Here is a 21,916-nt window from a genome sequence, read left to right as displayed (position 1 = left end):
AAAGAAAACGTTTTTTTTTCTTCTCTTAACTGACCTTTTTCGTGTTTGGGTAAAATAATCGGTGGGACATTTGTGTCTTAATTATTAAATCCCCAAAACTTTTAATTGAAGTTACTTTATAACCGAACAATAAGGAAAACAAACTACCTTGTATAGCAGGTGAGTCTACAAACATGTGTCAAACACTAAATAAAATGTCGCCTCTTGTCAAAACTTTCTGCCCACACTTTGGCGACATCTAGTGGACACATGTGTGATGTGCACGGAGGCTTCGGCATCACGAGGCAGTCAAGCGGAATGATTTGACTTTTATTATAGTTTCGTTTGTCAGGAATTTAATGCAATCCATAGAAAAAAATCGCAGTTTTTATAATATTGTGGACACTCACTTGACCGTCCGACAGAGGGCGCTGCCACACTGACGGCTGACGTCAGTGAGTGAGTGACAGAGTCAGCAGCAGAGAGGAGGAAGAAGTTGCGCAGAGCAGGAAACTCTGCGCACGCAAGTGCAAACATGGACCTGCGTTCCGAGCTTCTCAAGTCCATATGGTACGGATTCACCGCCCTGGACCTGGAGAAGAGCGGGAAGGTGTCCAAGTCTCAGCTGAAGGTGGGAGGAGAAGGATGGATGGATGGATGGATGGATGATGGATGATGGTGGTGGCCGTTAGTTCAAACTTCACTTCCTTCACTTTTTAATCCGCTCTCACTAGTTGTTTAGTAACTTTTTATTTATCTCTTTTTCACCAACTTCTTCCTCACTTTTCCTCCTCATACATGTTTACGTCACACACACACTTTTAAACTCAAAGGCGTGGAAACAGGAAACACCTTATAGGGTCGCTGTGTGCGCGCGCGCGTGCGCGAGAGTTTGATGAACTTGTGAAGATGGACGCGGCGTCTCCGGCTGACACTGCCTCGTCACGAAAATTGTGTCAACCGTGTAGCTGGTGTCAATGAAGCGCCTGTGTAGAGTTGTGTGTGTGTGTGTGTGTGTGTGTGTGTTACGTCACCGGGTCAGGAGCCCGTCCGTGGTACCAGACTGCCCCGCATGACCGGGATTATCCTCAGAGGCGAGGTTTTGTAGAAGGTGCTGGTTCCCGGTCCCATGCAGAGAAGACGAACACAGTAGAGCCCCGAGCAGCCGTTACATTATGACCACCATCCTCGGGGTCCCCGGAGCGTGAAAGCGTTCCTCCAGGATCCAATTAAAAAAGTTGTAATATATATTAAAACACTTCATATTTATTAACACGGGGTTTAATGTCAACCAGCATTAAAAATAAATCATATAGAGTTTAGAGTTTGTGTTTCACTCATTGTCACTAGTTTACAGGTTTATTTTATTTGTAAACTTGACTGAAACAAGAGTCACCAGCTAGTGTTATTACTGAGAAACTACCATCTTTGTCAAAAACACATCTCACGCAGTAATAATCAATAGAATACGAATAATATTCGGTCATAAGAAGCATCACGGGACCGGTACCGGTCCCCGGACTGGGGGTGCGGGACCACTGCTATAGAAGGTAAATGGGGTTGATGTCCTGTTAAAACTGTTAATAAGAACACAATTGAAATTAAAACTGCAATATAATGAGGATGTCGGTACAGACCACCTGAGGGGCCCACGAGGGACAACATGGTGAAAACATTAGATAAATAATGACAAAAAAAACTGTATAATAACTTTGTTAAGTTGTCACTCAGTTTGATCATTTTTTGTGTTGAAATTAAACTTCCAGTCTAAAGAAACAATGGAGATCCCGGTGATGACTGAGGATGAGAGGATACAATTATGTGTATAAAATAAAACAATTTAATATCTTATCTACAATTAACATTCAAATGTATCATTTTTGTGCTTAAATATAACTTCCAGTCTAAAGAAGCAATGGAATCCGACGAGATCCCGGCGATGACTGAGAACGAGAGGATACAATAATGTGTACAAAATAAAACAATGTTATATCTTATCTACAATTACTATTTAAATATTAACGCAGTTTGATCATTTTTGTGTTGAAATTAAACTTTCCGCCTAAAGAAACAGACCACCTGAGGCCCAACATGGTGAAAAACATTAGATAAATAATCACAAAAAAACTGTAAAATAACTCAGATTTGTTATGTTTTCAAACAAAGCTAGAGAAAGTTTTCTCTTATTTCCTCGGACGATGTGTTTGTAAAGTTTGGTTAAGCGTAAAATCAAAGATGTTTAAAGTGGTTTCTATACCCGGGGACTTTGTAGTCCGTTTAGAAAGTACTCTTCATATGGAGTCCAGGATTGATCGTGTCGAAACAATGTGTCCAGAACCGTCATCTGGGAGCATGTTTGACGAATAAAGTTTTAAAAAACATTCTATTTGTGTGTGTGTGGTGTCCCCTCAGGTGCTGTCCCACAACCTGTGCACGGTCCTGAACATCCCCCACGACCCCGTGGCCCTGGAGGAACATTTCAGGGACGACGATGACGGTCCGGTGTCCAGCCAGGGCTACATGCCGTATCTCAACAAATACATTCTAGACAAGGTCACATGAAGGTTTCTCCTGCTCCTCCCTTATCTCCCTGAGGTTCAGGGGCCCCCTTCAGTCTCTGGTGTCCCCCGCAGGTGGTGGACGGTTCCTTCGACAAGGAAAGCGTGGACGAGCTGTGCTGGACGCTGACGGCGAAGAAGAACTACCACCCGGACAGAAGCAGCAGCACCGTCCTGCCGGACAAGGACTCCTTCCGGCTCTGGTGCATATTCAACTTTCTGTCCGAGGACAAGTACCCTCTGGTCATGGTCCCGGATGAGGTAAGGTTTTTGGGAATCTACCCTCAAAATGTTCGACAAATATTTGCACACACTTTTTGTGAGCTCAAAGTTTGTCTACTCCGAGAGTTGAGAGGGTGCAGGCGCTCGTGTGGGTTTCCTGTTTTCTCCACCGCTGCTTGTGAGATCTTTATCTGAAGCCTCTACTGACACATGACTCTTATGAGATTTTAAAATGAGCCAACCAAACCCACCTCCCCCCCCCACCACTAGGTGGTCTACCTGCTGAAGAAGATCTGCACGGCCATGAGCATCGAGTTCCACTGCGCAGAGGTGGAGGACCTTCTGACGCAGGACTCGGCGCAGCAGAGCGGCACCACCGTCTGGGTGTTCCTGGACATGATGAACTCTGGGAAGACCTTGAGAGGCGTGGACAAGAGCGTCGTCAGCATGGCGGTGGAGGAAGTCTACAGAGAGATCGTGGGAGATGTTCTGAAAGAGGTGAAGTCGGGCTGGATCCGGTTCTCGTGTCTTGACCTTGACGCGAGTGTGATGTGTGTGTGTTGCAGGGATACATGTGGAAGAAAGGTCAGCTGAGGAGGAACTGGAAAGAACGCTGGTTCACGCTCAGGCCCAGTATCTTCTCGTACTACACCAGCGAGGACCGGCGCGACTGTCAGGGCAGCATCGATCTGGACGAGAACTGTTGCGTGGAGGTGAGATCCGGCTGCTGAGTGAGGTGAAAGTGGCACAAAAACACGAAGTTCCTCTTTGAAACCTTTTACTGTCACGACTTCCTGCTCAAGCACCCGCCTGAGAGCGAGGTCGCTCCCCCATCCCCCCTTTTCACCACATGCTGGAGACAACGACACGTCGTGATACTGTAGTAACAAGTATTTATTTGTGGTATTGTCGAGAACTTGGCACTGCTGCAGAATTTACACATGGCTCTTGAAGAAGTCCTTACTTCTCATATCTGTTTCAAAACAGACTGTATCCTCTCGTGCTCAGTCATCAAGATATAAAATTGTTTTATGTGGGAATCTCGTTGGATTCCATTGCTTTTTTTAGACGGAAAGTTTAATTGCAACAGAAAAATGATCACAATGCGTGAATATTTGAATGTTAATTGTAGATAAGATCTAAAACTGTTTTATTTTATACACATTATCGCATCCTCTCGTCCTCAGTCATCACCGGGATCTCGTCGCATTCCGTTGTTTCTTTAGGTGGGAAGTTTAGTTTCAACACAAAAATGATTAAACTGTGTGAATATTTAAATAGTAATTGTAGATAATATATAAAAGAAAGAAATTTTCTACACATTATCGTATCCTCTCGTCCTCAGTCGTGACCGGAATCTCCAAGGATTCCATTGCTTCTTTAGGCAGGAAGTTTTATTTAAACACAAAAATGATATATTTGAATGTTAATTGTAGATAAGATATAAAATTAGTTTATTTTATACACGTTATTGTATCCTCTCACCCTCAGTCATTGCTAGGATTTTAAAGGACTTCTATGTTTCTTTAGCTGCAAAGTTTAATTTCAACACAAAAATTACCAAACTGCATGAAAATTTGAATGGTAATTATAAATAAGATGTAAAATCGTTTTATTTTATACACATAATTGTATCCTCTCGTCCTCAGTCATCTCAAGGGATTTTAATGTTTCTTTAGCTGTGACTTTTTTCATTTGAATGGTGATAAATATTTATATTAGTTTATACACACTTTTCAAATATATCCAAAATGTTTTAATGAATAAAATGGACTAATTTTCGGTGTCGTGAAGGTCCTTCCAGACCGAGATGGGAAGAGATGCATGTTCTGTCTGAAGACCTTGTCCAAGACTTATGAGATGAGCGCCTCGGACACCAAGCAGAGACAAGAATGGACGACAGGTCAGAACCATCAGCGGACATTAGAACCCACGATGGTCTTCCTTTCATTCTCCTCCATGTTCCTCTCCTCAGCCATCCAAACCGCCATCAGACTCCACGTGGAAGGGAAGTCCTCCCTCCACAAAGACCTGAAGCTGAAGCGCCGGGAGCAGAGGGAGCAGCGCGAGAAGAGGAGGCAGGTCAAGGAGGAGGAGCTGCTGAGGCTCAGGGCTCTGCAGGAGGAGCGCGAGCACAAGCTGGCGGAGCTGGAGCTCCTGAAGGAGGCGCAGAAACAGGCCCAGGCGCTGCTGCAGCAGGACGAGCAGAGGAGGCGCGAGCAGCACGAGCATCTCCAGCGAGCTCTGGAGGTGCAGCTGCGCGAGGCCGAGGAGGTGGGTTTTCGAAAAGAATCGGGGGTCTGGAGCCTTCGTGACTTTTCTTCCCCGGTGCCAGGCCCGGGTCAGCATGCAGGCGGAGATGGCCCTGAAGGAGGAGGAGGCGGAGAAGCAGAGGACGAGGATCCGTGAGTTGGAGGAGATGCAGAAGCGTTTGGAGGAGGCGCTGCAGCAGGAGATCAAGGCCCGGCTGGATGAGGAGGCCTTCCGCTACGCTCAGGCAGGGTAAGACTCACCGCAGAAGGTCAGGAGGTCATGCAGGACATCAGGTCTTGGACCAATATTACGGTATATCAGAATATTGTTCAATTGAACAATGCTATAACCTTTTATTTCATATAGTTGTGTTTGCATTTAATTCTCTTTTAAATAATTGTATTTTATTTATTTATTATTAATCATTTCGTTTTAAAAATTGAATATTTTCCAAATCAATTATTCTCTTCAGTTTATGCCAATAATTTCAAAAGAAAATTCAAAATTTAGTATTGTGTAATTATTCCTCTTTTTTTTAAATATTCTAATTCCAATAATTAAAAAATAGATTTTCTAATTTCAATATTTATTTTAATACTAGGCTTTTTAATTTCAATATAAAATTGTTGGTATAATAGCATAATGTATAATGAAATTTTGACTTTAAAAGGCCTTTTAAAATGAGAAAATCGACTTTTTTTCTAATAATTGGAATCAGAAAATCAAACTGTATGAATATTTTAAACTATTTAATCTGAAAATATTGGAAATGTATCAATTCAAACATTTAAAAAATAATAATAATAACCTTTAAATTTATAAAATGTTGATTTTTAGAATATAAAAATCCTACATTTAGACCATTATTATGGTAAATTCAATCATTAAATATGCTGATGGAACTGATATTCTTCCATTAAATGTCACCAACAACATCAACATTTTCCTCGGTCAGTCTGTCCAGATATTGAACTCAAAAACTCTTCGTCAGTGACTTGTCTTTTCTGAAGAATCCCTCAAAGACGACCTGAAGACTCTCACTGAGGTGTTGTCCGTGTGTTCCTCAGGTTGCTGGCGGAGGAGGAGGAGAAGATGAAGGCGCTCATGGGCCTGCAGGAGGAGCAGGAGGAGTACATCCTCAAGACCCAGCGGGAGAAGCAGGAGCTGAGGCAAGAAATGGAGGCCAAGTCTCAGTCTCTGGAGGAGGCCCAGAGGGAGCTGGAGGAGGTCCGCGCCAACCGTCACAAGGTGGACCAGGACGTGGTGGTACGAGACACAAAGACACACTTTGAGACGTGACTTCTGTGACTGAGTGACTCTGTCTGCAGACGGCCCAGAGGAAGCTCCGTCAGGCCAGCACCAACGTCCGACACTGGAACGTCCAGATGAACCGACTGATGCGACCCATTGGACCCGGAGGTGAGTTCTGCCTGACCTTGAGTGAAACCTTTTCTCTCATTTCTGATGAGCTGAGAGGATTTTTCGACTCAAACTTTGCGACTGAGATCATAAGCTCGTCTCTGGTTCCAGAAAAACGTCCGTCCGGTAGTGGTTTCCAGGCGTTCCAGATGCCGACCCAGAGAGACCCGGGTCTGCGTCTCAGACAGAGGTCCGGCTCCCAGGACCCGGACGACGAGAGCAAAGAAAACATTGAGTCCAGAGAAGAGGACCGAAGTTTAGGGAAACAACTCTCTCATTCAGCCAACGGGGACATGGATATCCCATAATGCCATGCTGTGATTTACCAACGTGATGTAATTAAAAGTGTTTGAATCTAACGTGTTCCATCTTTACTTGAGTGCGATGTAATGGAAGATTATTGCTAGATGTTCAAGGATTACGACAGAAGCAGTCGAGGCTGGACAACATGGAAGAGATTCACAGCGGAGATGCAGGACTTGACCCTCGACTGAAGTGTTCAATATACACACATTTTCTTGCACAATTATTGTGGTTGTTGTAGAATCATGGTTTAATGATTGTAGTTGTATTGTTGTATTATTGTTGTTTATTGTCGTCTTAGAAACATAGTTTACCAATTGTAGTTGTGGAGTCATTGTTGTTGTGGAATCATAGTTTAGTGATTCTAGTTGTTGAATCATTGTTGTATTATTGTTGTTTATAATCATTGTTTAATAACTGTAGTTGTAGAATCATTGTTGTATTATTGTTTAATAACTGTAGTTGTAGAATCATTGTTGTATTATTGTTTATAATCATAGTTTAATAACTGTAGTTGTAGAATCATTGTTGTATTATTGTTTATAATCATTGTTTAATAACTGTAGTTGTAGAATCATTGTTGTATTATTGTTTACAATCATAGTTTAATAACTGTAGTTGTAGAATCATTGTTGTATTATTGTTTACAATCATAGTTTAATAACCGTAGTTGTAGAATCATTGTTGTATTATTGTTTATAATCATAGTTTAATAACTGTAGTTGTAGAAACATTGTTGTATTATTGTTTATAATCATTGTTTAATAACTGTAGTTGTAGAATCATTGTTGTATTATTGTTTACAATCATAGTTTAATAACTGTAGTTGTAGAATCATTGTTGTATTATTGTTTACAATCATAGTTTAATAACCGTAGTTGTAGAATCATTGTTGTATTATTGTTTATAATCATAGTTTAATAACTGTAGTTGTAGAATCATTGTTGTATTATTGTTTATAATCATTGTTTAATAACTGTAGTTGTAGAATCATTGTTGTATTATTGTTTACAATCATAGTTTAATAACTGTAGTTGTAGAATCATTGTTGTATTATTGTTTACAATCATAGTTTAATAACCGTAGTTGTAGAATCATTGTTGTATTATTGTTGTTTATAATCATTGTTTAATAACTGTAGTTGTAGAATCATTGTTGTATTATTGTTTATAATCATAGTTTAATAACTGTAGTTGTAGAATCATTGTTGTATTATTGTTTACAATCATAGTTTAATAACCGTAGTTGTAGAATCATTGTTGTATTATTGTTGTTTATAATCATTGTTTAATAACTGTAGTTGTAGAATCATTGTTGTATTATTGTTGTTTATAATCATTGTTTAATAACTGTAGTTGTAGAATCATTGTTGTATTATTGTTTAATAACTGTAGTTGTAGAATCATTGTTGTATTATTGTTGTTTATAATCATTGTTTAATAACTGTAGTTGTAGAATCATTGTTGTATTATTGTTGTTTATAATCATTGTTTAATAACTGTAGTTGTAGAATCATTGTTGTATTATTGTTTAATAACTGTAGTTGTAGAATCATTGTTGTATTATTGTTTACAATCATAGTTTAATAACCGTAGTTGTAGAATCATTGTTGTATTATTGTTTATAATCATAGTTTAATAACTGTAGTTGTAGAATCATTGTTGTATTATTGTTTATAATCATTGTTTAATAACTGTAGTTGTAGAATCATTGTTGTATTATTGTTTACAATCATAGTTTAATAACTGTAGTTGTAGAATCATTGTTGTATTATTGTTTACAATCATAGTTTAATAACCGTAGTTGTAGAATCATTGTTGTATTATTGTTTATAATCATAGTTTAATAACTGTAGTTGTAGAATCATTGTTGTATTATTGTTTATAATCATTGTTTAATAACTGTAGTTGTAGAATCATTGTTGTATTATTGTTTACAATCATAGTTTAATAACTGTAGTTGTAGAATCATTGTTGTATTATTGTTTACAATCATAGTTTAATAACCGTAGTTGTAGAATCATTGTTGTATTATTGTTTATAATCATAGTTTAATAACTGTAGTTGTAGAATCATTGTTGTATTATTGTTTATAATCATAGTTTAATAACTGTAGTTGTAGAATCATTGTTGTATTATTGTTTACAATCATAGTTTAATAACCGTAGTTGTAGAATCATTGTTGTATTATTGTTGTTTATAATCATTGTTTAATAACTGTAGTTGTAGAATCATTGTTGTATTATTGTTTATAATCATAGTTTAATAACTGTAGTTGTAGAATCATTGTTGTATTATTGTTTACAATCATAGTTTAATAACCGTAGTTGTAGAATCATTGTTGTATTATTGTTGTTTATAATCATTGTTTAATAACTGTAGTTGTAGAATCATTGTTGTATTATTGTTGTTTATAATCATTGTTTAATAACTGTAGTTGTAGAATCATTGTTGTATTATTGTTTAATAACTGTAGTTGTAGAATCATTGTTGTATTATTGTTTATAATCATAGTTTAATAACCGTAGTTGTAGAATCATTGTTGTATTATTGTTGTTTATAATCATTGTTTAATAACTGTAGTTGTAGAATCATTGTTGTATTATTGTTATTTATAATCATTATTTAATAACTGTAGTTGTAGAATCATTGTTGTATTATTGTTGTTTATAGTCATTGTTTAATAACTGTAGTTGTAGAATCATTGTTGTATTATTGTTGTTTATAGTCATTGTTTAATAACTGTAGTTGTAGAATCATTGTTGTATTATTGTTGTTTATAGTCATTGTTTAATAACTGTAGTTGTAGAATCATTGTTGTATTATTGTTGTTTATAATCATTGTTTAATAACTGTATTTGTAGAATCATTGTTGTATTATTGTTTATAATCATAGTTTAATAACCGTAGCTGTAGAATCATTGTTGTATTATTGTTATTTATAATCATTATTTAATAACTGTAGTTGTAGAATCATTGTTGTATTATTGTTGTTTATAGTCATTGTTTAATAACTGTAGTTGTAGAATCATTGTTGTATTATTGTTGTTTATAGTCATTGTTTAATAACTGTAGTTGTAGAATCATTGTTGTATTATTGTTGTTTATAGTCATTGTTTAATAACTGTAGTTGTAGAATCATTGTTGTATTATTGTTGTATATAATCATTGTTTAATAACTGTAGTTGTAGAATCATTGATGTATTATTGTTGTTTTAGAAAGCCTAGTTTATTGATGGTACTCCTGGAATCATTGTTGTATTATTGTTGATGTGGAATAATTGTTTTTGTGGAATCATAGTTTAATAGTTGTAGTTGTGCAATCATTGTCGTAGTTGTGGAATGATAGTTTAATTGTTGTCATTGTTGAATCATAGATTTATTATTGTTGTTGTGGAATTATAGTTAAGCGATTGTAGTTGTGGAATCATTAATGTCTTACTGTTGTCATGAAATCATTAATGTATTATTGTAGTTGTGGAATAATAGATTTATAATTGTAGTTTTGGAATTATAGTTTAGCGATTGTAGTTGTGGAATCATTGTTGTATTGTTGTTGTGGAATTGCAGTTTAGTGATTGTAGTTGTTCAATCATTGTTGTATTATTGTAGTTGTTCAATCATTGCTGTATTATTTTAGTTGTGGAATCATTGTTGTATTATTGTAGTTGTTCAATCATTGTTGTATTATTGTAGTTGCGCAATTATTATTGTATTATTGTTGTTGCACAATCATTGTTGTATCATTGTAGTTGTGGAATCATTGTTGTATTTTTGTTGTTGTTCAATCATTGCTGTATTATTTTAGTTGTGGAATCATTGTTGTATTATTGTAGTTGTTCAATCATTGCTGTATTATTTTAGTTGTGGAATCATTGTTGTATTATTGTAGTTGTTCAATCATTGTTGTATTATTGTAGTTGCGCAATTATTATTGTTGCACAATCATTGTTGTATCATTGTAGTTGTGGAATCATTGTTGTATTTTTGTTGTTGTTCAATCATTGCTGTATTATTTTAGTTGTGGAATCATTGTTGTATTTTTGTTGTTGTTCAATCATTGCTGTATTATTTTAGTTGTGGAATCATTGTTGTATTATTGTAGTTGTTCAATCATTGTTGTATCATTGTAGTTGTGGAATCATTGTTGTATTATTGTAGTTGTTCAATCATTGCTGTATTATTTTAGTTGTGGAATCATTGTTGTATTATTGTAGTTGTTCAATCATTGCTGTATTATTTTAGTTGTGGAATCATTGTTGTATTATTGTAGTTGTGCAATCATTGTTGTATTTTTGTTGTTGTTCAATCATTGCTGTATTATTTTAGTTGTGGAATCATTGTTGTATTATTGTAGTTGTGGGATCATTGTTTAATAATTGTTGTTGTTGAATGCTTGTTGTATTGCTGTTGTTGTGGAATCATTGGTTTATTGTATTATTGTTGTTGTGCAATCATTGTTGTATTATTGAAGTTGTTAAACTATTGTTGTATTATTTTAGTTGTGCAATCATTGTTGTATTATTGTAGTTGCGCAATTATTATTGTTGCACAATCATTGTTGTATCATTGTAGTTGTGGAATCATTGTTGTATTTTTGTTGTTGTTCAATCATTGCTGTATTATTTTAGTTGTGGAATCATTGTTGTATTTTTGTTGTTGTTCAATCATTGCTGTATTATTTTAGTTGTGGAATCATTGTTGTATTATTGTAGTAGTTCAATCATTGTTGTATCATTGTAGTTGTGGAATCATTGTTGTATTATTGTAGTTGTTCAATCATTGCTGTATTATTTTAGTTGTGGAATCATTGTTGTATTATTGTAGTTGTTCAATCATTGCTGTATTATTTTAGTTGTGGAATCATTGCTGTATTATTGTAGTTGTGCAATCATTGTTGTATTTTTGTTGTTGTTCAATCATTGCTGTATTATTTTAGTTGTGGAATCATTGTTGTATTATTGTAGTTGTGGGATCATTGTTTAATAATTGTTGTTGAATGCTTGTTGTATTGCTGTTGTTGTGGAATCATTGGTTTATTGTATTATTGTTGTTGTTCAATCATTGTTGTATTATTGAAGTTGTTAAACTATTGTTGTATTATTTTAGTTGTGCAATCATTGTTGTTGTGCAATCATTGTTGTATTAATGTAGTTGTTGAATCATTGTTTAATGATTGTTGCTTTTGAATACTTGTTCTATTTTTGTAGTTGTGGAATCATTATTTAATGATTGTTGTTGTTGAATGCTTGTTGTATTATAGTTGCCCAATCATTGTTGTATTAATGTTGTTGTGCAATAATTGTTTAATGATTGTTTTTGTTGAATCCTTGTTGTATTATAGTTGTGCAATCATTGTTGTATTATTTTAGTTGCGCAATCATTGTTGTATTATTGTAGTTGTGGGATCATTGTTTAATGATTGTTGTTGTTGAATGCTTGTTTTATTATTGTAGTTGTGGAATCATTGTTGTTTTGGAATCATTGTTGTATTATTTTAGTTGTGGTATTGTTTCATGATTGTTACTCAATGCTTGTATTATTGTTGTTGTGGGAGCGCTATGTTCTGGCACGTGACTCGTGTCGTAGGCAGGGGGGGGTCCATGCGAAGCTACCAGCAGCGATGTTGTTGTCAGACGTAGATTAAGAGTAAACGCGCTTATCTGACTCAGATACGAGCGAAGACAAAACTCTCCAACTGCTCTGCTCGTCCTCGACCAGCTCCCTGAGGCGAGTCCGTCCCGCGGGTTCCTGGCTCCACCCGGAACTTTAGCGTTAGCAGCCCCTGCTAACACCAACTCCTGCTGTGGACTTCAAACCAACTTGTACCAAAAAAACGGATCGATCCTGGAGCAGGACCGCGTCCGAGACTCTGGTCTCCGGTTCAACCTCAGGCTGTCGCGGCCAGCGAGCTAGAAGAAGAAGAAGAAGAAGCAGGGTTTTATCTGCGAGGAGGTAAGTCTGTCAGTCCGTCATGTAGACTCGGGAATGTGGGTCAGTCAACATTCAAGGTTAGTAGCTAACTAGCTAAGCTAGCTCCAGCGAGCCACACTTCTCTGCTCGTGCGAGGCGTTTATGTGGGAAAATCCAAGTTGTTGTTTGGTTTACCCGAGAGTTCTGGCTCGGTTCGCTTTCGGTCCACGATTTTTAAATCGAAATGTGTCCCAGAACCAGAGTGACAGCTCGACCTGGAGACACTTTAGTTCATGTTAAACCGTGAAAATCATCGCTAGTGTGGATTCTAACACAATGGAAGTGTTGTTTCTACACATTCTAACAAGAAAACAAACAGTTTAACGAGGTTGTTCAGCTCTGAGGTTCTTCCACGGAAGGGTTAATCCACCCGGGGGCTCAGTTCCACGAAGCCCATCGCCTCCTGCCGGTGGACACCGGTCAGTGTGTACACAGTACACATGCACCAAATACACGTAACCTTGAGATAAATAGTGGGACAAAAACAGCAGTCAGGGACATGTTGCTCGGGCCTGGTGCGAAGTTTCCACCAAAAGGATCTTCAAATCTCTGCCTTTATGAGCTTTATTTGAACCTGTCACCGAGTGAGCTTTGATTTAGATCCTGACATCTTGATCTATTGATGCAAAGTGTCGCATAGTAAGTAAGTCATTTTTATTTGTATAGCGCTTTTCCAGACCAGGGTCACAAAGCGCTTAAACAATCAAAACAATATTCAATAAAGTATACATTTTAAAGATCAAGATAAAACTGATAACACAACAGGAGTTCCAGAAAATCAAGGAAAAGCCTGAACAAATAGAAATGTCTTAAGATGTTTCTTAAAGGACCAGTGAATATATTGGCATATAAAGATATATTTCACCCAAAATATCAACTCACCTTCTTCTCACCCGCGTGTCGACTCAGTTTTGCGATTGTTTTCAGTGAAATCCGTGTCTTTTACTGAAATAAATGCATGTCCACATGAAGGTCACGAACGGGTCTCACCTTTCTTTGTCCAAACCACACCGAACAAACATCCTTACACGTCCATAAGTCTATAATGTCCCTCTTGTAATGAATCCTCAGTGTTGAAGTTGTAATGTTTTGACACAGCGGAGACATGAAGACCACGTGACAGCCAGTGAGGCGCTCACTCGGGCCTGGAACCATGGAAGGCCTTCAGCAGGTTGCCTCGGAGCAGCGCGGCGGCGGAGTGAACGGCTGCTGCGAGCCCGGTTCCCCTCTGACCTCCGCCGACGTCCGGTGGACGCCCAGCGATGTGGAGTCGCAGGGCTCGGACAGCGGCGGCGGCACCAGCGTGTCGGAGCTGACGGACCTGCAGGACCTGAAGTCCAGAGAAAGCGAAGATGGAGAGGAGAAGGAGACCCCCCCCTCGAGAATCCTCAGAGGTCCAAAGAAGAGAAAGGAGCAGGACGGCCGCGTTCCGGACAACGGGAAAGGTCGTCAGGACAGTACGAGCACCAGCTACACAGGTGAGTTTTTACCTTTTTAAAGAAAAAGAGGAATAGGATTAATGTAGCGGTTTCTTCAGACTTGTCCAACACATCATCCCCCTCCTTGTCGGAGCAACTCCGTCTGGGTCGGGAAGAGAACAGCGGGTCCGGGATCAGCGTGGAGTGTAAGATCTGCGGAGACAACGCCTCGGGTTTCCACTACGGCGTCCACGCCTGCGAGGGCTGCAAGGTAAAGCGGCGCCGCTTCCCCCCCCCCCTCGTCCGTGGCAGTGTTTTGTGACTTTGTTTCTCGTGTGTCTCCAGGGCTTCTTCCGACGCACCGTGCGCATGAAGCTGGAGTACGACCGCTGCGAACGCTCGTGCAAGATCCAGAAGAAGAATCGCAACAAGTGCCAATATTGTCGCTTCCAAAAGTGCCTGTCTCTGGGAATGTCGCACGATGGTGAGTGCAGCAGGGTTTTGGGTTGTTTGGCTAACAGACTGCTGGGTTTAGAAGAACCAACGGATCATTCACTATTATTAAAAAAACGAATAATTAGATGTTAAATGGGAAGAAGTCACTGAAGTATCTATAGTAAGAGTAGTAATGTTTTTTTGTCTCAACAGGCTGACACTCATTTTATTTCATTTGTTTCTCCCAGCAAATTAAAGTCCATTTTTTTTATTGATCACATAAACTACGGCAGTAAAATTGTGCAACGTTGGATAAGAAACACAACAACCTTTAAAGTAAAAATAGATAAACACTCAGTTTTAAATATAATAAAGATAAGTTGAAAGTGCAGACAACCGTGAACTAATCAAACCCACCATGTAAACGTCACTTATCACTTTAATAACAGCATGATTTTCTTCATAAATCTAGCAAATTTATATTATTAATCAAGCCATTGAACGCATCACAGCAATCATCATTATTATTATTATATTATTATTAATCCTGACGTCATTGAATGCATCATTCACATGTGACAACCGGTGAGTTAACAGACTTCATGTTTCTTCCTCATCCACGCAGTCATGGTTGATTTATTTTAAAGGAATAATATCATAAAGTTTATCATTTTTTTGTATTAAAAAGTAAATTGGTGCATATTTTTGCCGTTTGATAAAAATGCTCATATCGGCGCCGACAAATCTAATTATGGTTTCCTGGCTCTTCTGAGCAAACTGTAGACACTGTGTTACTTAGAACCTCTGCCTGATTCACTCCATCTCTGTGTTGGTCAAGCGATCCGATACGGGCGGATGCCGGAGGCTGAGAGGAAGAAGCTGGTGGCAGGACTGCTGGCAGAGGAACGGACCCAAGGGAAACCCGGAGGTTCTGACCTCAAGACTTTGGCCAAACAGGTCAACACGGCGTACCTGAAGAACGTCAGCATGACGAAGAGGAGAGCTCGCGGCATTCTCTCGGGCAAAACCAACAGCACTTCGGTAGGTTTTTATCTCGTTGAACGTGGCAGGAAACATCTAGTCTCGGATGAGGAGTCCATATGTGAACGTCCTTCAAGATCACCTGATGAAGATGTGTTATTGTGAATAATCGATATTAAAAGGCGGTTGATGGAGCGATTGAATCTTCTACGTGCAGCCGTTCGTCATCTACGACGTGGACACGCTGTGGAAGGCGGAGAGCGGTCTGGTCTGGAGCCAGCTCGTACCCGGGGCGCCCCTCACCAAAGAGATCGGGGTCCACGTGTTCTACCGCTGCCAGTGCACGACGGTCGAGACGGTGCGAGAGCTCACGGAGTTTGCAAAGAGCATTCCAGGGTTTGTGGACCTTTACCTGAACGACCAGGTACGATGCTGCCCTGCATGACGACGTTTTACGAAAGTATATCATTACTGGTTGAATTTCCCTTTTTCAAATGTTGAAATTAATTAAAATGTGTTTGTTTTTTTAAAAGAATTAAGTTATTTTTTGAATAATTAAATTCAATCATATCTTTGCTGAAAGGTTGAATTGGTTTTATTTAATAATTAATAGATAATAATAAGAAATAAAAAAGTTTTCAAAATGAATTGTTTTTTTTACAAAAAAATTAAAAAATACATTTTCTAAATTCAATATTTTTTAATTTATAGCCTTTTAAATTCGATATAAAATATCTTGTTAACCTTTCTGGAACTCCTGTTGTGTTATCAGTTTTATCTTGATCTTTAAAGTATATACTTTATTGAATATTGTTTTGATTGTTTAAGCGCTTTGTGACCCTGGTCTGGAAAAGCGCTATATAAATAAAAATTACTTACTTATATGGAGTTTAAATGAACTCTAAAATTAAATAATTAAAAAAAATAAAATACAAACTCAACCTTTTTTTAAATACACAATTTATGTAATGAAATTATTTAATAAAAAATTTAATATAAAAAAAAAACATTTAAAAGTGTTATCTCAGGGTCAAGGTGACCTGAAGACCTGAAAACAAATGTTTGTGGTATCCCTTATGTTGCTTTGTATCGCCTTGACTCTGAGATAACACAAGGGTTAAAAAACATCACCGCAACCCTTCCCTCAAGGTCAGATCCAGAGGTCAGTCTTCTCTCGTTTCCGTAGGTGACCTTGCTGAAGTACGGCGTCCACGAGGCCATCTTCGCCATGCTGCCGTCGCTGATGAACAAGGACGGTCTTCTGGTGGCCAACGGCAAAGGATTCGTGACCAGAGAGTTCCTGCGCAGCTTAAGAAAGCCCTTCAGCGAGATCATGGAGCCCAAGTTCGAGCTGGCCGTCAAGTTCAACGCGCTGGAGCTGGACGACAGCGACCTGGCCCTGTTCGTGGCCGCCATCATCTTGTGTGGAGGTATGATGTTATAAGAGGTCCTCTCGCAGCTGGACGACCCGCTGACCTGTCGCTGCTCTCCCTCCAGATCGTCCCGGGTTGATGAATGTGAAGCAGGTGGAGCAGAGTCAGGACAACATCCTTCAGGCCCTGGACCTCCATCTCCAAGCCAACCACTCGGACTCCGTCTACCTCTTCCCCAAGCTGCTGCAGAAGATGGCCGACCTCCGCCAGCTGGTGACGGAGAACGCTCAGCTCGTCCAGAAGATCAAGAAGACGGAATCGGAGACGTCGCTCCACCCGCTCCTGCAGGAGATCTACAAGGACATGTACTAGACTGTTACAAAATGTTAACGATGACAATTCCAGTTCTGTGCAACACAACAGCACCTATCTCGGGTTTGTGTGTGTGCGTGTGTGTGTGTGTGCGCGCGTGTGCGTGTGTGTGAGTCTGTGGGTGATCCAGACGTGCAAGTGAGACAATCATGCGGAGTGTTGCGGCCACTTTCTCACGGAGGTGTGTTACCAGTGTGTTTGTTTATTCAGAACTGACCTCAGATCAGCATTCAGCACCACTGCGCTTTGACTGTGAAGAGAACACTCTGTTCCGCAGGACGAACGGAAACAGTTTTTGGCTTTGTTCACACGGACAGCAATAATTTAGATTATTATCCATGGTTTACACAAGCTTGTTTTTAAATCGTCCGACTCGGGTCACTATTGAGTTACTCCAGAAGTCTGAGAACCTTTATGAGGAACTTTTAGATCTCCTGGTTCTCTGCAGTCACATGACTCCACACACCCTTCGTTGGGTCACAGGTCTTCCAATCATTTACCCCTTTTTTTTGCTTCTCCCAAAATACTGAGGATATAATAAGTCCTGGCTCTTCCCCGTGGATGACGAATCTTACTTTTGATGGTTAGATATGCTCAGTATCATGTGACTTAAGGAAGAGGAGTCTCCCCGACTTTAAAAAAAAATAGTTTTTAAAAATGTACAATTTAGTACATGCTAGATGATTTCTAGTATTTTTAGAAAATTGAATTTAAATGAGCATCTTGGCTTAGGAAATATCTAGTTTATATTACTGTATGATCAGGGCAGTTTATCTTTTAATCGACTGCATCGTCCGTGTGAACAGAGAACTCGGTCCTGCCTGGAGTCGTGTGGAGATTTATAACTTTTTTTTGTCACGAGTTCATTCACACCATTGAGTGCCATCTTTTGTATTTGGTTGATGGAAGATAAGCTCCAGCGGAACTCAAAGAGGTCGTTATCGAAATAGAAAAAAAAAAGTATTATAAACTCGCCATATTTCATGTTTACCACGGAAAATGTCTTCAATGATCTGTAATTGTTGATTTCTGCCATTTTTACCGATCTGGGTTTTTTTTTGTTTTGTTTTGTTCCTGCTCTTATTCAAACTGAAGCTTTGCAGTGACCCAACATTTCATGGCGAGGATGAGGATGTTACAGACTTTCAGATTCTATTACTGTAAACTTTAATGACTGTATTTGTATCAAAATGCAAACTTGTACCAAAATGGTTCTCACTCTCCGATTCTTTTTTCTTTATCTGTATGTGCGAAAGTCTGGTCACGTGACGACGCGCGTTAATTGACGCCGGAAGCGGCTGACAGTATTTAGAGGATGTTGATGTTGTCGCAGGAGAAGAACTCTGAGGACACATGATGGACGCGGAGCAAGTTCCTGTTTGTAGGTGAGACTCTAAGGACCGTCCGTATTCTAACGCGTTTGTATTTTGGCACATTCGGTCAAATTTGATCCCATTTTCTATGGTAAACCTGAGTCGTTCATGAACATCCGAGTAGGAAAATATTTTTACTTTCGTTTCTAACGTGCGTCAGTGTCTCTGAAAACTTCCCTTATCTTTCGGTTTCTTAGTAATTTTAAAACGGAAGCGACACGTCAATGTCTGACTTTGTGCTGGAACTTTTAAAAGCACATTACAGCGACAATAGACCGCCGTTTGTTCGTAACATGTCTTGGCTGTCGCGTGTTGGTGACGTCAAACTATGATTTTTCAGGTTTGTTTACTCTCTATTAAGACTATTTTTTTAATGTTTTTAACTTAAATTAAACCAAATCATCTTAGTACAAATGGAGAGTGTATGTTATCGCAAAGACAAACGTCGTAATAAAATATTTCCTGTTTCTGAGTTGTCGCGTGTGGATGACATCAAGACATTGTATCTTTCAAATGTGTCTTTGTTTTGACTTTTAAAAAAAAATGAGTTAAGCTTCAAAGGAACTCTTTGGAAGCAAATTTTACTCTATATGCACGTTCTTGTATATTTAGACTTGTATGTCAACAAAAAGATGTATTATTGTCACGTGGCTCCGTGTTTTTTAATTGTTTACTTTTCTCACACGTTTTCGTTGTATGAAAAGAAACTTTATAAAACTAATATTTAATATGAGCAGGAGTGGAGCGAAAATATGATATTCCACGTTAATCTTTGTGTCCTTTGTCTTGTTTTTTCTTTGATCTATGTACTTTATTTTTAGACTTAGATTGTGTAATATAGTACTTTCCTTTATAGAAACTGTTCTAGTTTTTTATCAATCTATCGGCTGTGTGCTGGAAAAACATTTCCCGACGGAGACCTCCAGAGGGAATTAATAAGGTTTTATCTATCTAAAGATTTGTCTGAAATGGTGAATAGAAATTACAATATTGGAGTTGGTTCCATTATAAAAGTTTAATATTTACTTTGAAACATGGTAGACTTAAGTTTGCAATTTAAAAACATTTTTTAAACTGAACTCTGACATGTTTCTCAATTGTTTTTTAATGCCTACCGTCTCAAACGAAAATGAAATTAAACAGCATTCTCTTATATTGTCTTTGAGACCACTCTGCTTGTCTTCCAGGCATTTTGTGACCGGCTCCTGCAGATTTGGGGTCAACTGTATTTATCGACATGAATTGCAAAGTTATTCGTCCGCCCAGGTCTGTCGGTACTTTCAGAAAGGTGGCTGCTGGTTCGGGGAAAGATGCAGGTGAGTTTCTACATGACCTCGAACACGTGTAAAGGGAAAACGAGTTCCTATCTCCCTCGAAGGTATCGCCACGTGATCACGACCCGAGGGGCGACGGCTAGTTCGGGGAGAAGTTCGGCTCCAACAGTCTCGTCATCTGCAGCCTCCCCTTCAGGACAGATGGTCCTGCTGGCCGAGGTTTTGAGGGGGAGCCAAGTTTCAGCCACACAGTCCAACGCAGAAACGAATCACAGCAGAGTACAAGGAAGTCTTGCCCAGGAACAATCACAAGCTGGTCAGTGGTTCTTAAGCATAATGAAGGCATCGATAAGTCGTCATCTAATTGAGCTAATCTGGGCTCCTTTGCTTCAGCTCCAGCTCCAGCTCCAGCCTCTTCACGTCCGTTACTGGAATCAGAAAGGGTGTGGACATTTTTTGTATTCTATTGAGAAGACCTGGTTTAGGTGTAGGCCTCACGAGGGCAAAGATCATGTAGCAGCTAACAATTTTATTCTTTAATCTTTGTTAATTAATGGTCTCTAAATGCGACTTTTGTTTGACTTCTCTTTTATCCTTTTTCAAGTATTTATTCACACTCAAGCTTGAAGTAGATGTAAAAGATATTTGGAAAAATGTTTTTGTCGGATATTTAAAAGAAAAAGTTTTAGGGATTGACTGTATGACTTAATTTTATACTGTAATTTCATTCAATTTTTGCTTGCTGGCACCAAAAATAAATGTAAAATGGAATTTAATAACCCACCACCACTAAAATGGTCTTCATGCTGTCTCTTTCTGCTGTATTTTATAGACGTTGTTTGTAAAAGATCATTGTCTTCTTTCAGGATTCAAAGACTTTGTCCACAGAGGAAGGTGCAGCAGCATCTAGCACACACAGCGTCACAGAAGTCTCTCAGAGCCAAGACCTGACATGTGGAGTCTGCATGGACAAAGTTAATGAAAAGTTGGACCCGCGACACCAGATGTTTGGAATCCTGCCCAACTGCACTCACGTCTTTTGTCTTCAATGTATAATGACCTGGAGGAAAACCAAAGACCTCGGCTCGGACCTTGTCAAGTAGGAAGTCTTTTTTTAATGTCTATTTCTGCCCTGATTTAACTTGACTTTTGTTGCTGTGGCTCTTGTAGAACTTGCCCTCAGTGCCGGGTCAGGTCTCCCTTTTATGTGCCAAACAAGCACTGGGTCGAAGGAGCAGCTAAAGAAAGATTAATCACCAGCTTTAAAGCGAAATTTAGGTATGTTTGTTTCCCTCCGGTAATGATGACCTTCTGTGGTTCTATCTGACTGTTTTCTTTTGGCTCCTAATCTTTATCTACTCCCTTTTTTGCTAACTGTGTTTATTGCACTGTTGTGTTTCCAGTAAAAAAAGCTGCTGCTACTATTCACGATACGGATGCTGCCCGTTCAAGACGGACTGTCTTTACCTACATGACAAGCGGGGGAACCACCGGACGCTGCAGGTATATTCCACGATCACACGGGAAGCTGACCAAACCGCTGACTCTGCGTCTCCCTCAACAGTTCATTTCCGACGACGAGGACGAAGAGTTTTTCGACGGCTTCGATCTGATCAATTTTGTAATGATGTCTCTATTCGGCGGCGACGACGACCTGGACGTCTTTGAATCCGACGACTTCGACATTTGACGCGCGGCAGATCATGGCGGATCCTAGACTTCCAACCTCCTAGTGATCTGCCATTTTGAACATTTTTAATCATTTTTTTTTAAACTGGCACGAAAAAGAAAAAAATGTATTTTGGGTCCATGTTTATGGAGAAATCTGTCCTGATGGTGTAGGATTTTTTTCAGAACAAAAAATGAGGTTTTTATTCCTTTTAAAACATACTGTACTCATCAAAGAAAATAAAAATCCTTCACATGCTGTCATTCTGACTAATGTCATTTTAATTTAACGTTTCATAAAAGTCTTTGAGTCGCT

At 38.8% G+C, this 21,916-nt stretch overlaps 3 protein-coding genes across 4 annotated transcripts; all 3 read left to right on the top strand.

Annotated features, from left to right (window-relative positions):
- The first annotated feature begins 480 nt into the window (after positions 1–480).
- On the top strand, positions 481–6,778 carry LOC148059178 (differentially expressed in FDCP 6 homolog). The gene is made up of 11 exons (XM_087782144.1): positions 481–610; positions 2,392–2,532; positions 2,613–2,798; positions 3,030–3,257; positions 3,326–3,472; positions 4,554–4,662; positions 4,735–5,033; positions 5,095–5,261; positions 6,080–6,278; positions 6,341–6,431; positions 6,543–6,778. Exons 1-11 carry the CDS (start codon positions 515–517, stop codon positions 6,737–6,739), a joined length of 1,860 nt encoding a protein of 619 aa, XP_087638270.1. The 5' UTR covers positions 481–514; the 3' UTR covers positions 6,740–6,778.
- A 5,553-nt stretch (positions 6,779–12,331) lies between these two features.
- Positions 12,332–18,499, top strand: ppardb (peroxisome proliferator-activated receptor delta b). The gene is made up of 8 exons (XM_087782145.1): positions 12,332–12,688; positions 13,805–14,184; positions 14,244–14,395; positions 14,470–14,608; positions 15,398–15,600; positions 15,758–15,964; positions 16,727–16,970; positions 17,038–18,499. The coding sequence occupies exons 2-8, from the start codon at positions 13,860–13,862 to the stop codon at positions 17,283–17,285; spliced, it is 1,518 nt and encodes a 505-aa protein (XP_087638271.1). The 5' UTR covers positions 12,332–12,688; positions 13,805–13,859; the 3' UTR covers positions 17,286–18,499.
- A 92-nt stretch (positions 18,500–18,591) lies between these two features.
- On the top strand, positions 18,592–21,864 carry mkrn4 (makorin, ring finger protein, 4). Of its 2 annotated transcripts, none has more exons than XM_087781560.1 (8): positions 18,592–18,670; positions 19,846–19,974; positions 20,037–20,248; positions 20,332–20,375; positions 20,799–21,031; positions 21,103–21,210; positions 21,336–21,435; positions 21,497–21,864. In XM_087781560.1, exons 1-8 carry the CDS (start codon positions 18,639–18,641, stop codon positions 21,620–21,622), a joined length of 984 nt encoding a protein of 327 aa, XP_087637686.1. In that variant the 5' UTR covers positions 18,592–18,638; the 3' UTR covers positions 21,623–21,864. The 2 variants fall into 2 exon arrangements, with proteins under 2 accessions (XP_087637686.1, XP_087637685.1); XM_087781559.1 differs by having other exon boundaries at positions 20,326–20,375.
- The last annotated feature ends 52 nt before the right edge of the window (positions 21,865–21,916 follow it).

The sequence above is a fragment of the Callionymus lyra genome, chromosome 19 (assembly GCF_982586985.1).
Source record: "Callionymus lyra chromosome 19, fCalLyr1.hap1.1, whole genome shotgun sequence".
Lineage (NCBI taxonomy): Eukaryota > Metazoa > Chordata > Actinopteri > Syngnathiformes > Callionymidae > Callionymus > Callionymus lyra.
Note: the sequence above shows the minus strand (reverse complement) of the source record. Positions and strands in the feature narration are given on the sequence as shown.

What these genes read in the sequence shown, in the direction of transcription:
- mkrn4 (XM_087781559.1), top strand. Translation starts at nt 18,639, where the DNA reads ATGATGGACGCGGAGCAAGTTCCTGTTTGTAG. An exon ending in GAGCAAGTTCCTGTTTGTAG is followed by an intron (nt 18,671 to 19,845) that starts GTGAGACTCTAA and finishes CTTGTCTTCCAG; the next exon opens with GCATTTTGTGACCGGCTCCT. An exon ending in TGGTTCGGGGAAAGATGCAG is followed by an intron (nt 19,975 to 20,036) that starts GTGAGTTTCTAC and finishes TCTCCCTCGAAG; the next exon opens with GTATCGCCACGTGATCACGA.
- ppardb (XM_087782145.1), top strand. Translation starts at nt 13,860, where the DNA reads ATGGAAGGCCTTCAGCAGGTTGCCTCGGAGCAGCGCGGCGGCGGAGTG. An exon ending in TACGAGCACCAGCTACACAG is followed by an intron (nt 14,185 to 14,243) that starts GTGAGTTTTTAC and finishes CGGTTTCTTCAG; the next exon opens with ACTTGTCCAACACATCATCC. An exon ending in TCTGGGAATGTCGCACGATG is followed by an intron (nt 14,609 to 15,397) that starts GTGAGTGCAGCA and finishes GTGTTGGTCAAG; the next exon opens with CGATCCGATACGGGCGGATG.
- LOC148059178 (XM_087782144.1), top strand. Translation starts at nt 515, where the DNA reads ATGGACCTGCGTTCCGAGCTTCTCAAGTCCATATGGTACGGATTCACC. An exon ending in GAGACAAGAATGGACGACAG is followed by an intron (nt 4,663 to 4,734) that starts GTCAGAACCATC and finishes TCCTCTCCTCAG; the next exon opens with CCATCCAAACCGCCATCAGA. An exon ending in AGCTGCGCGAGGCCGAGGAG is followed by an intron (nt 5,034 to 5,094) that starts GTGGGTTTTCGA and finishes CCCCGGTGCCAG; the next exon opens with GCCCGGGTCAGCATGCAGGC.